This window comes from Corylus avellana, chromosome 9, assembly GCF_965113065.1.
Source record: "Corylus avellana chromosome 9, dhCorAvel1.hap1.2, whole genome shotgun sequence".
NCBI lineage: Eukaryota > Viridiplantae > Streptophyta > Magnoliopsida > Fagales > Betulaceae > Corylus > Corylus avellana.
Window position 1 is genome coordinate 22,460,133 of NC_142498.1, and position 16,011 is coordinate 22,476,143.

General features: G+C 33.7%; 2 protein-coding genes across 2 annotated transcripts; both read right to left on the minus strand.

Annotated features, from left to right (window-relative positions):
• Nucleotides 1–6,047: 6,047 nt before the first annotated feature.
• On the minus strand, nt 6,048–9,165 carry LOC132190519 (butanoate--CoA ligase AAE1). Its single transcript, XM_059605532.2, has 2 exons — nt 8,947–9,165; nt 6,048–7,682 (listed from the first exon to the last, which is right to left on the minus strand). Exons 1-2 carry the CDS (start codon nt 9,142–9,144, stop codon nt 6,210–6,212), a joined length of 1,671 nt encoding a protein of 556 aa, XP_059461515.2. The 5' UTR covers nt 9,145–9,165; the 3' UTR covers nt 6,048–6,209.
• Nucleotides 9,166–11,845: 2,680 nt separating this feature from the next.
• LOC132190667 (beta-amyrin 16-alpha-hydroxylase CYP87D16) lies at nt 11,846–14,679 on the minus strand. The gene is made up of 9 exons (XM_059605705.2): nt 14,480–14,679; nt 14,055–14,382; nt 13,808–13,957; nt 13,479–13,727; nt 13,294–13,383; nt 13,114–13,192; nt 12,801–12,907; nt 12,534–12,661; nt 11,846–12,210 (listed from the first exon to the last, which is right to left on the minus strand). The coding sequence occupies exons 1-9, from the start codon at nt 14,677–14,679 to the stop codon at nt 12,117–12,119; spliced, it is 1,425 nt and encodes a 474-aa protein (XP_059461688.2). The 3' UTR covers nt 11,846–12,116.
• Between the last annotated feature and the right edge of the window lie 1,332 nt (nt 14,680–16,011).

Below are 16,011 nucleotides of genomic sequence, written 5' to 3' on the forward strand. Positions count from 1 at the left end.
TTTCATAAAGTTGTAGCAAGAATGCATGGAAAACGCTACCCCTTTGTGTTTTGGTTCGGATATTTGCGTTCAAATTAAATGTGATTTTTGACATGAGAATAGCTAATTATAATACGATAGCTTGTGTAGTAGTATTACGATGAACATGCATGTTAGCGTATCCATGAGAATTTCACCAAATTAATTTGATGAAAATTTGTGGCTGGCTGAAGGGTTTAATCTTCTCAATTTTTTTATTAATTAAAAAAAAATTAAACTTTACATCTTTGTGTAGTACGATTGTTTAATATCATCCTATGAGATATTAAAACGAAATATGATAGGAGTTCAACCGACGTCATCTAAGAGTTTAAGACCCAATTTTTATGGACATATATTTTAATTTCTATCTCTTTTTTTAAAATTTTAATTTTAAATTTGACATAACTTTTACGTGCAAGGGACGCATTTTTATTAAGGAGATCCTCCCCATTGGTTAATTTCCGTCCCCCCTTCCAATATGACACATCTTTTCTCCCCCTCCAACACTAGTTTTTCCTCTTTGATTTAATTAAGAAAAAAAGATTTAAAAGAAGATGTGTGGGACGTTTGAACTGACATGCACCGAAACTTGTTCTTAGAGCCCTACTCTTACGAGGCCTATTTCTGCAAACTCTGAAGAGAAATTTACAAATTATCCATACAAGTCAATTCGCGCAGAAAGAGAAATTTGTGTGGATATTTTCCTCTTACCAATTTTTCTTCCTTGAAATCCCCAACATTATCTATCCTTTTTAATGTACTTTTGTTTACATTTATTCTTTTTCATATTTCAGAACAACAACGTGAGATTGATGGTGTTTGGTTGAAGAGTGTAAAATTTTTTTAATGTGAGAACAACGTCGATAGAAAGAGAGTCAATATATATATATTTCTGAAAACCATCAAACTTAAGAATATAAATTATAAAGCATGCGATGCTGTTTTTATCGGTGTTGATGACCCAAAAGTTCTAACCCTTATCATCATCATCACCGTTATCGTCTACGAAAGCCGACTTTCCACCCAACAAATCCTAATTCCGCCCTTGTTTACATGGTTTTGTGCCACATAAACAAAAATTGAGTCTTAAATAAGATCAGTTGAGCCTTCGTAATAACTATAAGCAAAAAGTACGTGCTTAATAGAAAAATAAAATGATGAATATGCGGTAAACAAGCTAGACAAACGAATCACATATATTGATACACACGTACGGCTAAACAAAAATAATACACATTATTTCTTTTTTGCTTGAGCCTTCGTAACTTTTTGTTTTTTTTTTTTTAACAGATTTAATATAAATGGACTTTTATATTAAATTTGCAGTATCACGTGAAACATTACTTAAAATGACAAATTTAGTATACCATTTCTTTTTTGCACATCACTTGATGTATAATAAAACTTAGAGTAATCATAAAAGAATGACTCTTGTCCTTTTATCCTATAAAATAATGATAATTTTGATTCAATAATAATTTTAAAAATTACATAACTTTTGGAGTATAAAAGAATGATAAGAGTCATACTTATAGCATTAATCTAAAGCTACGTTTTGCTTTGACATAAAATGTTTTTCATCTCAAAATGTTTTCAACAAAAAATATTTTTCTTGAAAAATGATTTTCTTAAAAATATTTTTTTGGCTTTTGACAGTCCCGACCGTGTCTCAATCTAGTTCCAGAGGGACCTCGACTCAGCAATGTCTTGATCGAGTCCTGGCGACTCCCGATTGGGTCCGAACAGTGTCTCGACTGAGTTTCGATGAAGTCCTAGTGAGGTCTTGGCTAGGTCTGTGGATTTAAGAATGAGAAGGTCAAGCTCGAAAAATGATTTACAACTTTCAAAAATAGAAATCATTTTATGGAAATCAAAGAAGATTTTTCGATCAAACTGAAAATATTTTCTGTTGATTATTGTTTTTTGCCGTACCAAACATCAAAAAATAATTTTCAAATTAGTATACAGTAAGTGATGCTGCAAAAAATCATATATTAAATTTGATATTAAATTTGTTCTTTTAAGTGATGTTTCAAGTGATGCTGCAAATTTAATATAAAATCCCTTTTATATTAAGTTTGTAAAAATTATAAAAATAAAAAAATAATAATAAAAAAAAAAAGATTAAGAAGCCCCAAGCAAAATCAAATGAGAGGAGGTCATTAGAGTTTAGAAAAAAAAAAAAAAAAAATTAAAAAAAAAAAAAGTGATATAAAATTTTTAAAATCTTAAAAAAAAAAAAATTGTATTTTTTTTTTCTCTTATTTTCTTTCACCACTTATAGTCTTTTGCTTTTTGATTTTATTATTCTATCTTTTTTTATATTTAATATTTTATACTTATAGTCAAAGGCTGTAATTTTTGTTGGTTATTGTTAGGAGATTTGATTGCGTGCCATTTATTTTATTACACAACTAATTAAATCCTACTTACAATCATTTATCTTACAAAAAAAAAAAAACAAATTAATTAATTATATTATTTATTCGGAGCAATATAGTAACAAAATTTGAATATATATATATATGAAAAGTTACAACTTACATCTCAAAAGGTTAATTTTTAAATTATTTTTTAGTATTTAAAATTTTTATTATATTAATATATTTTTTTAAAAGTCTCATTTTATCATTTTTACCTTAAACCTCATTTTTCGTTTGTTTAAAGCTCAAAAATGGCAAGACTTCCAGCATACGTGTATATATCCCAACCATTTGTTGTGCATGAGTGACTCATTACTTTCACTAAATCGCTCTGAACAATACGGAAGGCACGAGCTTTGAGCCTTTCGGCAACCCAGGCACAAGCACAGGCTGGCTCGGTCAAATTATTTTCAAGACAAAGACGTGCAAGAGAGAGGGGCGGATCGATTTTGTGCTCTGCGGAAAGATTTTTTAGCTCTGCATAGAATTTCTGAGCTTGACCAAGCCATTCAAATGAGTTTTTTTTTTTGCTCGATGGATCACGCAGTTTGTATCCTTTCTCTCTTTCAACTGTGGAAGAAAAAGAGGGACCACAACTTGTTTTTACTTCCTTCAGTTTCTATCTTGGCAAGTCGTGGTGGAAGAAAAGTTGCAGCAAACGATCCAAATAAGTATGTAGATTAAATTTAATAATTTGGAGTAACATCGCATATATCTTCTCTGTTGGGCATATATCTTCTCTGCTGGGCATGATTTTCTGAGCAAACCCTTTCTTTTGATATTAGTTTTGGTAATGAATTTTTCATTAAAAAATAAGATGATTTTTAGCTATAAATACCTATCTCTCTTCACACTTTTCTGATCACCAACTCACTACCCTTTCTCCATGGACTCCGTTGAAGGTTCAGAGACTTCCGATCAATTTAGATGTGCGCACTGTGAGGACTCTAAGCAGAAGGTTTTTCTTCATCTGAGTAGGCTCCAAAGTCATACGAAAGACTGCCATCCAAACTGTCATGTACCTTGTCCAGATTGTGGCAATAGTTTCGAAAATGAAAACACCATGCAACAACACTATAACTCATGTCACTCAAAGTAAGTCGCTTTTAGTTGTATTTATTTTATGTTTAGTTTTACATTTATTATTAATTGATATTTGTTTATAAATATGCAGACGTTTGAGGCACTGGAAAGCGAAAAAGAAGGCCAGCTCTAGAAAAGCGGCCCATTAAAAATTGTGCGTTTGTGTCTTTTTTAATCAGTTGTGTTTAGTATGTGTCGTTTCTGTCGAGTAATGTGTGTTGTGTGCTGTTTCTACTCGCCGTTGTTCAGTTGTTTCGGTTCAACCTTGATTAATATGTGAGTCGTTTCAATTAAATTAAACCTTGTGTAGTATGTGCGCCGTTTCTGTTTAGCCGTGTGTATTAATGTATGTGTTTCGTTTATGTCTTGTTTACCCCATGTTAGCACTTGTCGCTTGTAATGAATTGTTTTAATATCACCGGCCAGTATTCTTGCTTTGAGATGCATGTGTTTTTTTGCCTTAATATCATTTTGTTTTAGAATCACGTATTAAGCACTTTTTGCTTGATGATGTGCTTTGTGTTTTCTGACGGGGAAAATTGCATAGAAAGGAGATCGATATCATGACTAGCTTGTTTTTTCAATGTGGTTTTAGTAAACACTTTTGGCAGGAAATTTGAAAAGCTTGTTTGATCCTTTGAAATCCATTTTATGCAAACTTGGGTGGAGTGCTGCAATGTATAATATTTGGAAGCAACGAAACAGTATAGAAATTATATATTGTATTCTTAGAAAACGGCATTTTCTACACTTTTCTAATATAAAAGGAATTTTATATTAAATTCGCAGCATCACGTGAAACATCACTTAAAAAGAACAATTTTAATTTCAAATTTAATATATGATTTTTTTTTTTTTTTTTGGTTATTTTGCAGCATCCCCTACCCAGCCATGCATATCCCATAGGATATATATATATATATATATATATATATATATATATATATATATATATATATCAATTGCATGGACAACCCAGAGCACACTATATATCAATTGCATGGACAACCCAGAGCACACTTGGGACATGGGTTTTTAATTTGAATTTTTTAAAAGTAATAACCGAGTAGGTACGTAGTGGAATGTGGACACCCCATCCTCGATTTCATTTGGGTCTTCAGAAGTAGATATTATAAAATAATAGAATCTCACATTGAAAATATATAAGAAGTGCCGGTAGTTAATATAGTTTTGTTATGCTATATATAAGCTCACAAGAGAATTTCTCAAAGTAACCTTCTCAATTACCTTATAAACAATAAACCACTAATTTGATGACATTTTTAAAATCCCGGCTTATAAACAAGCTAGATAAAGCAATACTTGTGTTTTTCTTCCTTTTATCACTTATAATCAGGGAAGAAATCAAAAATTTTTATCGAAAGGGCAGGATACTAGAAATAAATGGTCTAGTAGATGGCATCTTAAGAGAGATTGAGAATGAGAACTTGAGAAGCTTAAATTAGTATTTAATACAAAATCTTAATGGATGTAGAAATAACTATATATGCAGTATATTGTAAAGATGATATTGAATTGGATTGAGGTAACAAGCATAGGAGACGATATTGCAACAAAATTTGGCAGATGTCAGATGGAGGCAGAGACAGAACTATGCAGTATGCACAAACCGGGGTGGCCTACGGTTTTATAGTTTTTTTTTTTTTATTATTATTATTATTAATTTTACTTTTAACATTTGCATTTGAGAAGGAAGATTTTGAGATGAGATAGACAATGAGTTATTCTTTCCAATAAAGAATGCAATATATATCATCTCCTATGCTTGTTACCTCAATCCAATTCAACTTCCTTTGATCTAGCTTGAAGATGCCAAAGTAAGTCGTTATGTAATATTGTTTAACATTGTGATCAACATATATATTGTTTCCAATTTCAATCTCCTATAAATCATTACTAGTTCACTAGATGTCATTAGTACCAAACATCACTTAGATGAGTATGCCTGTGAAAAAAACGGCTCGAGTCTCGTCATCTTTGGCAAAGAAGTAGCATCACCAACCCAAACCCCTCCCATTAAGACTTGCAACATAGAATTTCCCATCATGACAAACGACATCTTCAAAATAATGATGATTATTTTGCTGAAGCCGATTCCATACTTTATCTCCACTTCTACTGTTATCATTTAAACAATTATATTCTCTCAATTTAAATAAAATGATATACATCTTTTATAAGTTTTAATGTGTTTTCTACTGGTAGACAATGTATTTTAAAATGGAATATAATTTCGTATAGCCCTTAATTTTTATCTTATTTTATGCACTATAATTTTATATTAGTGCATGTTTATTATTTTAGTAAATAGTCTATACTCTACAATAGAATCGATTTTTCTTTTTCTGACAACCCATTGGGCCTTTCATGAAACTCGTCAAATTATTTAGAATAATGGGCCCTATATTGGACTATGAGGCCAATTATTATTATTATTATTTTCATTGTAGCATGCTAATTTTGATGTTAAGGGTGACTAATACAAAAAAGATCCGCCACTAGAATTCAACCAAAACATTTTTGGCACCAACATTTTCAAAAGAAATGAGACTTCACGCTAAGTTGCTACAACTATAAACATTAAAAAGTTCACCGTGCTGGTGAATTGGCAAATGGCAATAAACGACAATTACAACATAAATGAATTAAAATGCAGTTAATTTACAGTTTGCTGATGCTCTTCCTTGGAAGGCTTCCCATGGCCTTGGCCTTTTCTCTAAGAACAAACTTTTGTGTCTTACCAGTTGAAGTCTTTGGCAGATCCTCAAAAACAACTGTTCGAGGAGCCATGTAATGGGGCAATTGATTCCTACAAAACTTAATAATCTCCTCTGGACTGGCATTACACCCATCCTTCAACTTCACAAATGCACAGGGTGTCTCCCCCCAGTAATCATCAGGTCTTCCCACAACAGCTGCCTCAAGAACTGCCGGATGACTAAAAATCACTGATTCCACCTCAATTGTGCTAATGTTTTCTCCCCCAGAAATAATAATGTCCTTGGAACGATCCTTCAATTCTATGTAGCCATCAGGGTGTTTCACCCCCAAGTCCCCGGTCCTAAACCATCCACCATTAAACGCATCTTGTGTTGCTTTCAAGTTTTTCAAATATCCATTCATCATAGTGTTGCCTCTGAACATAACTTCACCCATGGTTTTCGCATCAGGGGGTACACTCTTCATGGTAACAGGATCTTTAATGTCAAGTTCCTCAAGGCCAAGATGGTTCACGCCCTGACGAGCCTTGAGCTTCGCCTGAGCATCTCGGGGCAGGGAATTCCATTCAGGTTTCCAAGTACAAATTGTCCCAGGACCAAAAGTTTCTGTCAAACCATAAGAGTGCGTCACACTAAACCCCAATTCTTCCATCTTGAATAGCACTTGCGAAGGTGGTGGTGCACCGCCTGTCATGACCGCTACCTTGCCTGGAAGTGGCCTCCGCTCACTAGCTGTTGCATTTACTATCATGTTCAGAACTGTTGGTGCACCACCCAAGTGGGTCACCTTGTGCCTAGATATATTATCAAAGATTCCTCCTGCAGTGACATTCCTTTGGCACACATTTGTGCCACCTTGAGCAGCAACACCCCAAGTGAGGCACCACCCATTGCAGTGAAACATAGGGACGCACCATAGATATACAGGCATTGAGCTCATCTCATTGAGAAGTACTGTTGCAAGTGAATTGAGATATGCACCTCTGTGGCTATAGATAACACCTTTGGGGCTTGATGTAGTGCCTGAAGTATAATTCAACGAGATTGGATCCCATTCATCATTTGGCCTTTTGACCTCAAAATCAACTCTTCCTCTCGCCAAAAGACTTTCATATTCCAAGTTATTGGATGGTGAACTGGTGTTGCTTATTTCGGGGGATAGCTGATCAGACTCTGGAATTAAGACCAGAAGGGGCAGCTTGGTGCTTGTCTGGGATAGAACATCAATGGCTCCCTGAGCAATATGAAGAAATTGGTAGTCTACAAAAATGATTTTGGCCTCTGAATGTCTAAGTAACGTTGACACCATTGATGAATCATGACGTGTATTTAGCGTACAAAGAACTGCACCAGCCATTGGAACACCAAAATGTAGCTCATACATTGGTGGAGTATTCGGGGCCAATGCAGCAACCTGCTCAAATGAGTAAAAGTTCATTGGAAACACAAATGAATATTGAGTATGTTGAGATGTTCATATAGATTCTGCAGACAAATAAGTTTTGCAGATAAGTGTTGATCTATAGATTCTGCAGACAAGAAATAGAGGTGGGAATTGAATAGTGTCCAGTTCAATGTGTTTGTAAGATGTGAACTGTAGATAGGCCGTGTATTGCAGCTTTTTGTTGTAGTTTGGCTATAGGTTGAGATTTGTTTGGTTGTAAGCTGATCCAGCTTGTTTTAGTATAGTAAATGTGTGTTTCTTTAGTAAAAAAATTTCAATCATCACCAAAAAAAACAAAAAAAAAAAAGTATGTTGAGATGCTGTGAGCTAAATATCAGGAGTAGTTTCACTTTCGAGAGTGAATTTTGGTGAATGATGAAATTGGATTCTCCAAACGGTGCTCTCAATTTGATGGAGGGAGTATGAAAAACCTTTATTACCACCTTAATTAACTAGTTAAGATTGTAGTAACTCCACCCCATCCACAATACAGACTGAGATTCTTTGGAATTCGTTGCCTGAATTCCCAAAATATGGGCAGGGAATGAAAGAGGGGACCGAGTTTTAAGGTGTTCAGGCAAGTAGGCTCCGCCGCACCAGGGCTGTCCGGAGACCTGCCCAAACCCTCATTCTCTTTCCTGAAATTCGAGCAAGAAATCCTCCATAATAAAGCTAAAACTCTCCAATCAATGGCAAAAATGAATGCGCAAAGATAGAAAAAGCAGTAGAACATAGACAAGCCATATTTTGCAGATCCTAAATACTTGAGAACAAAATTCTTCAAGCTGTAAAGGTTCAAACGTACCAAACTATTGTGACAATCCTGCAATTATCTCATCATAAATTAAAAGCCAAGACAAAAAAAAAAAGAAAAAGAAATTATAACACCATTAAAGAAATCATTTTTTTTTAAAAAAAGTAAAAGATAAAAGATACAACATTGAACGCAACCAATGTCAACTGTAATTGTGGCACGATTCGTTGAAAATTTTAATTTAATGTCTCATTGTGATTTGTCAACAGCACCACTCCTTTTAGCTCTTCCAGAGAATGAAGAGCAGCAAATCTCTTCCTAATCCCCAAAGGACATCAAAAAATTGAAATGCATGTTTTTTCAAATAAAATTACAAAAATTGTCCAACTGGAAAGCAAAGCAATCAACCCACTTTGCTGCAAAATCAATTAAAAAGATGAGGAAGCAAGAAAAGATTGAACAAAATTCAAAGACTTTTACCACATCTCCGCGAGAAATTCCGAGGTGGGCGAGAGCGGAAGCGAGTCTGGTGCACCGTTCCCGCGTCTCTCTCCAGGTGTACCGCACATCACCGTACACAAGAGAGACTCTGTCGCCGTAGACCACCGCGGAGCGCTCCAAGAAGCTGATTGGAGTGAGAGGGACGTAGTTTGCAGAGCACCTCATCACGCCCTCCATAGATTCCAGGCACTTCTTCGTCAGTTGCTGGCGATGTATAGATTGATGAGATTGATGAGACTGATACAATATGGGCGTTGTGTCACTGCTGACGCCAAATCCACGTGGAAAACTTTCTATGGTTTATTTTTTTTTTAATTTTTAATTTTAGTTTGTATTATTTATCGAACATTCTCCACGATGTTGTCCTTAAATTTATTGTTATTATTACATCGATCTACTGCGACATATATGGTTTATACTTTATTGCTTGGCTTCTCGTATTGCAATAATTATTCTAATATTCTCAGTTTGTTTGTTTGTTTATTTATTATATTTGAATAAACTCCCTATTTATCTATTCCTAATTCCTAATATCGTATCAAGTTATGCAGTAACCCACGCATGATGCATCTCAAGGACGATTTTATTGAAAAGTATTCCTCACAAAAAAAAGAAAAAGAAAAGTATTCGAGTAAGAGAATGCTAGCCTTCCGTATTCAATTGGCTCACGGCTTTCACAGAATTTTCTTTGGAATTTGGTTGAAAAATATTATTTTTTAATTTAATATATTATATATGTTTTTTTTAATATGTAAAAAAATCATTTTTTTTAATGACAAAAATAAAGTTAAAATAAATTTTATTAAAAAGTTATGTATATCTCATATTTTATTAAAAAAAAAAGTCATTTTTATAAATTGAATTGAAAGAAATGAAAGGTCTCCATTGGTCTATTTGTTACGCCCCAATTTCTATACCACAGTAAAGGAAAAAAACTCAGGGTGTGAGCTAAGCTTCTTTGAATTTCACAGTGAAAAAATGACATGAACTCGAACTTCTGTTTATCTGCTTTCTAACATTACTAATTTGCACCGGCCCATATCCTCGCCAAAAAAAAGAATTATAGGTGAAAGGAGTGAGTCTACGACTTAGTAAGTAATCTACAAATAATTTAATAAACAAGTAAACCAATAAGTTAATAATGTGATAAAAACAATAATTTCTCATAATAAGATTTTTGTTCCCTTTTCTTCATAACATCTTCTTTCTCTTTTTAAACCTCAGGGAAATTGGCTGCCCAAGTTTATAAGGTGAGACTGAGACTCATGCATGTTGACACATTAGCACTTTCATTGGCCCACCTCATTTCTACACTTACCTCTTTAGGCTGTATTGACTATTTTGATGGGTTGCAAAGTAGTTCGTCATCTATGGGCCTAATAAGAGGCTCGGAAATCTTTTCAAAAAGAGCTCTCTCGAAAGCCCAAGAGCCGAAAGCCAACTATTGGGAGGAGACGAACCCATAAAACAGATTTTTTTTTATTTTTTTTTATTTATTTTTTTTAAAGGGAAAAATATCACTCATTTTTGGTCCGTCTTGTACATATCATTTAAAAATTGGTCATATTAGTACCTTGTCATTGTTGTCAAATGACGACGTTAGCAATGGAGCTAGTCCTTATTCAAATCCACCAACACATTAATAATATATTTTAAATTATATTTATTTTTTTAATTGACTAATATGAAAAGATACATAAACACACGCTACATCAATTAATGTGAAATGAATATGAAAAGAAGCCTAACTTTATTAAGAAACTTGCCACAATCACCAAGATAGCGCAGCGGTAAAGTGCAACCCCCCAATAGAAGAGTGAGTGATCAGAGCCACCTCCAACAGCATGTGTAGCTACATGAGTAATTTTAGAAGTCCTTTTTGTGTTACTTTTGTATCTCTCAAAAAATGAAGTGGCTTTTAATATCACCATTTAATCAAAAATTTAATAATGATCAATCATAAGGCCAATAGTAATTAATTTTAAGAGCCACATTATCCTTAATTAGAGGAATACAAGAGGGATTTGTAACATTACTTGTAGCTCCACAACCACCCCCTCTAATTTTTTATTTATTTATTTTTTGTCATTTGTTAAGTTGAGGTAGTATTTTTATTTTTATTTTTATATTTTTTTTGACATGTCCACACAAGGGAAGTGAGAAGGGAGATTCGAACTAGTGACCTCCGCTTCATGAGGCATAGTTTACAGCCGATTGAGCCACCCATTGGGGACTAACAACAAAACTATTATAATAGGCTTGATGTGGTCTTACGCCAATGTGTCATAATGTTTATTGAAAATTCAAGCGACAAGCTTATGAAGAAAATCTTCATGCTCATATGTGCTGAGTTCAGATTGGGACCCGATAATTGAAATAGCATCATCGGTCATTACAAAGTTTTTAACACTTTCCAATTACTTACTAACAACAGGTGCCAACAAATCGTAAAGGACTTATAAATTTAACATTCTTTTATTTTATTTTATTTGTCAGTATTTTGCTTATTACTATGTTAAAGGCATCAATTAATGCTAGAGACTACACTTCTTTTATACAGTCTTGTTAAACATGACCATGTCAATAAATTCTTGTTTACAAAAAGAAAAAAAATATATATTGACACCGGTATTTCACCGAAATACAATAATAATAGAGAAAATTTCACTCACGAACTATGATCTTTCATTCCTTTTTCAATTATAACCTTAACTTAAAAAGTGTCATCTTCCATTTAGAGACTCCTCTAGTAAAATCCACCCTTAATTTATATCTCCCAACAAAAACACAGAATCTTTCTAATAACAAAAGTGAGTAGTCCTTTTATTAATAAGAGGAAAACATAATAACATAGATATATTAACATACCCATTTCTTATGGAACGCACGCCAGAAACAAGAGCCAGAAAGCACGGGGAGATGGAATCCTAGGGAATAAAGATGGGTATGCAAACAAAAAAGTGCATGGCCACGACAGTCAATTTTATTAACGTATAGCTAGCTAGTATATATTATGGAACACGCGCACGCGTGGTCGATAATTTGCTTAATAGGGATGGATAATTTTCATTTTATGTGGGAGGAATATAAATAATATGCATGACCGTCTTGCTATGCGTGCGATCTTATTCTTGAAGATCTGGCGGCTTTCATCCATACTTTGTTGAAACCCGAATGAAAAAACCATCTCCAAACCCTAAAACAGGAGACCGAGTCACCTCTCCTCCCTTGATTGCAGTCCACCTAGGCTCACATAGAATTCAATTATGTTAAAGTATATCATGAAGATCAAGAATAATAGTCATAATTGAAGACTATCATTGATTTATAGTTGAAAAATATCACTAAGTTACACTTAAAGATTATCATTGAATTACAGTTAAAGTCTAGTTATAGTTAATTAAAGACTATCATCTAATTAGAGTAGAAGTCTATTTGTATCTAACATGATTTTCTTATAAATTGGAGCATACATATTATATATTGTAAACATTACTTAGAAAATAAAAGCATAACCTAACCTTAGAGCTTTATCCTATGAATAGACCGAAAAAGTAGGTACGTACCTGTATTTGGTGACAATAGCATGAAGAAAAACACCCATTAAAACCTTGCTGAACTCTGCTCCTACACACGATTTCATGCCTGCTCCAAATGGTATGAAATTCTTTGCTGTGACGTTTGCTGAGATGTCCTTTTACATCATAATTATGGAAAGAAAGATTAGAAGAATATAAGGTAAGCCAACTAAAATTGGTCCATGTTTTAGTAAGTGATCGTGGTGATGACTGATGACCATATCAAGTTTTTGTTTTTTTTGTTTATCAACCGACCTGCCAGCGCCGTGGATTGAAGGCAAGAGGATCCTCATAAGCGTTTGGATTAAGTTGAATGGCAGAAGGAACAACCATAAGTACCCAGCCTTTTGGAATTGTATACCCTGTATAATTAATGAGAGTGGCTCATATATATTGACATCTGAAATAAGTCGTGGTTTTAACATTTATTATGATAAAAAAAATTAAAAAAAAAAAAAAATTATTTGAACAAATATATATATATATATATATATATATATATATATATATATATATATATATATATATATAAGTTGACGTTGCCTGATTTGATTTTGAACTTACGTACCATTTACTTGAATGTCTTGAATTGTTCTTCTCAGAATCCCAGGAGCAACACTGGCCAGTCTTAGTGACTCATTGATAACCTATTTTTCCAATTCATTCGACAGTAAAAATGAGGCCCTTCAAAAACATTAAAAAATTAAAGTACGAGCGAGCCCATTGAAAGGTGGGAGAATCCACTCACATGATGGGTAAAGGTCATTGATTTGTATTCCCTCCATGTGAGTCCAGAACTGGCATCTCCTCTGCTATTAAGAATTGCTTCATGCTCCTCCTAATATATAATATATAAAACGTTGTTAATTAAGAAATATTAAACACCAAAAATGTTTAGTTTTCCAAACCTGATTTCTATGTGTCATGACTAACCGTTAGTTGTTGCAAGACTTCAGGGTGGTCGGAAATTAACTTAATGGCCAACGTAAGAGTTGCTGATATTGTCTCAAAGCTGGCAAGGAGAAGCCCAAACATCATACGGATAATGAATTTTTCGGTCAAAAAGGTCTCCGTTTTCATGTCTGCCAACAACAGATCAAGAAAATCTCCTTTACGAATGTCAGGATTACGCTTTCTCTCTTCCAGCGTGTTAGTTATTACGTTTATTGCCTTCTTCTGGATCTGCATGATCTTAATCGAATTGATCAATATGTATCAGATTAAATTTTGATTAGTGTAAGAATTGAGTTTATAGGACTTACCTGTCGACATGTATGGTAAGCTGTACCAGGGATGTTAATGGGGAATGCAACAAGTCCTTGCAAAAAGTTGGTTAAAGATTCACCAATATTTTCACCTGATTTCTCCGCATCATAGCTGAACAACTGCGCGGCTGTAAAATCAAAGATCATCTGCAAATAACCAAGAAATAGGGTACTCAACAAAACAAAAAAAAAAAAAAAAAAAAAAAAAAAACTTTGTTTAGAAGGGACTGAATAGGTTGCTTACAGCTGCAGTACTTTTCTTCACTTCCAAACTTGGCAGCTTAGACCAATCCTGCAACCTATGATTAATAACATCCTCTAACTTAGGCAGCATGTTGTCCTTGAGAGCCTCAATACCAAAATGACCCAAGATTAAGTTTCGAATGTACTTATGAATGTTTTTATGAGCATGAATTTTTGTTGCGTCTTGGTTAAGAAGCTTTGCAAAGGAGTCCATATACCACCGTTCCACTAGTTTTCCTTCTTGTTGGAAAACATAATAGTTGAATTCTGGATCCGATGATACCACAACTGGCCGCCCTGCCAGGCTTGTCCGAAATATTGGCCCATATCTGAAATGAAAGAATAATTAAAAAAGTTATCCACAGTTGAGATATATACTACGTAACAAATTGCATGAGGACTAATATATATTGTGCATGGGCGTACTTTTTCATCCTTTTCTTGATAAAAGTCGGCGTGTCTAATGACTTGGTTGAGACCATGAAATCAAGTGTCTCCCCAATGAGTGGGAAGCCCATAAATCCTGGAGGTAATTTTCCTTTACATTTAGGGTTCCTCCACCTATAAAGCCAATGGGTGGCAACCAATAAAAGCAAGGTAATGATGGAAATCCAAACAGACCACATACTTACAACTGAGGTATAGAGAGCCATGATAAGAGTATTGGGGGAACTTTGGGTTGGTTTCTAGGAAAAGAGTGCGGCTCTTTATATATATAGGCAAATTTTCAAGAGTTCCTCCCCCAGGGCCCCCAGCCTCTGGTTTGATTTATATCCGTTGTACTTTAAAAAATAATAATAAATCTAGAGTCAAGCAACATTCATTTAAATGTCACTCATGATGAAAGTTTTTTTTTTTTTTTTTTTTTTTAACAATATCTTTTTATTAATATCAATTAAATATGACAAAATGGTCTTTCAATATCGACAGAAAATTATTGATTCCATAATTCAATTATTATTCTGAGTACACCCTTACGGGTGAGGCTCAAACCCTCCTTAATAAATGGGCCAGGCGCGTAGACAAAATATTTTAATTGAAATTATGGTGAATGAAGGTTTTGAAATTATGAGTTGTGCTAAAAATTTAAGCTTTTGAGATAATTGTAATTTAATAGCAATGAATCATAGAAGTAAAGAAAAAAATCAAATATATTATTCGAAGAAGGTATATATTATAGGACAGAAATTTCCTTCAAATAGGTCTGTAAAAAATATCCTCCAACTCATTTAAAATAGTGGCAAATGTTTATATTATATTGCTTGCATGATTAATTCTATTGTTTACACGAGTATTTTATATATAAGGCAAGAGGAATAAATCCCAGATTATATTGTTTGCTTGAACACATGGATATTTTTATATCTATTAAATTGTATCATAGATTATAATCGATTAAACAATCGAAAAAGGTATTGTATTGCTTGCTTGAATTCTATTATTTACATCCCTCAAAAAAAAAAAAATCTATTATTTACACCTGGGTATTTATTTATGAGACAAGGGTTACACATGGGTATTTATATATAATTAGGCAAGATAATTATATACGGAAAATGCTACATTTTCTCTAGGGCTGTTAAGTGAGCGAAGCGTCTCGCGAGCAAGCTCGGGCTCGGCTCGTGCTCGACTCGAATATTAAATGAAGCACTTCATGAACACAAATCCTAACTCGAATATTAAACGAAACAAACTCGGCTCGACTCAGTTAGGCTCGTGAGCAAGCTCGTATAAGCTCGTGTGTGTGTATATATATAAACTAAGTAATACATAATTAATTATAAATCTCATAATTATTAAAATCTTAAAATTGCATTTATATTTAAGCGTTAGAGAATGAAAAATTCTAAATCCTTCGTGATCAAAAAGAGAGAGAGAGAGAGAGAGAGAGAGCAATCATTAAAAAGACTTCGATTCAATTAAAGTAGACCCAAACGAAATGAAGAAGAATCGAGCAG

Bases quoted from the DNA above. Each gene is read 5' to 3' on its own strand.
- LOC132190667 (XM_059605705.2), bottom strand. From the start codon at position 14,679: ATGTGGTCTGTTTGGATTTCCATCATTACCTTGCTTTTATTGGTTGCC. The intron at 12,662-12,800 runs GTCGGTTGATAA...ATGATGTAAAAG, and splicing joins TCAATCCACGGCGCTGGCAG to GACATCTCAGCAAACGTCAC. The intron at 12,211-12,533 runs GTACGTACCTAC...ATGTGAGCCTAG, and splicing joins GCTATTGTCACCAAATACAG to GTGGACTGCAATCAAGGGAG.
- LOC132190519 (XM_059605532.2), bottom strand. From the start codon at position 9,144: ATGGAGGGCGTGATGAGGTGCTCTGCAAACTACGTCCCTCTCACTCCA. The intron at 7,683-8,946 runs GTAAAAGTCTTT...TCATTTGAGCAG, and splicing joins GAATTTCTCGCGGAGATGTG to GTTGCTGCATTGGCCCCGAA.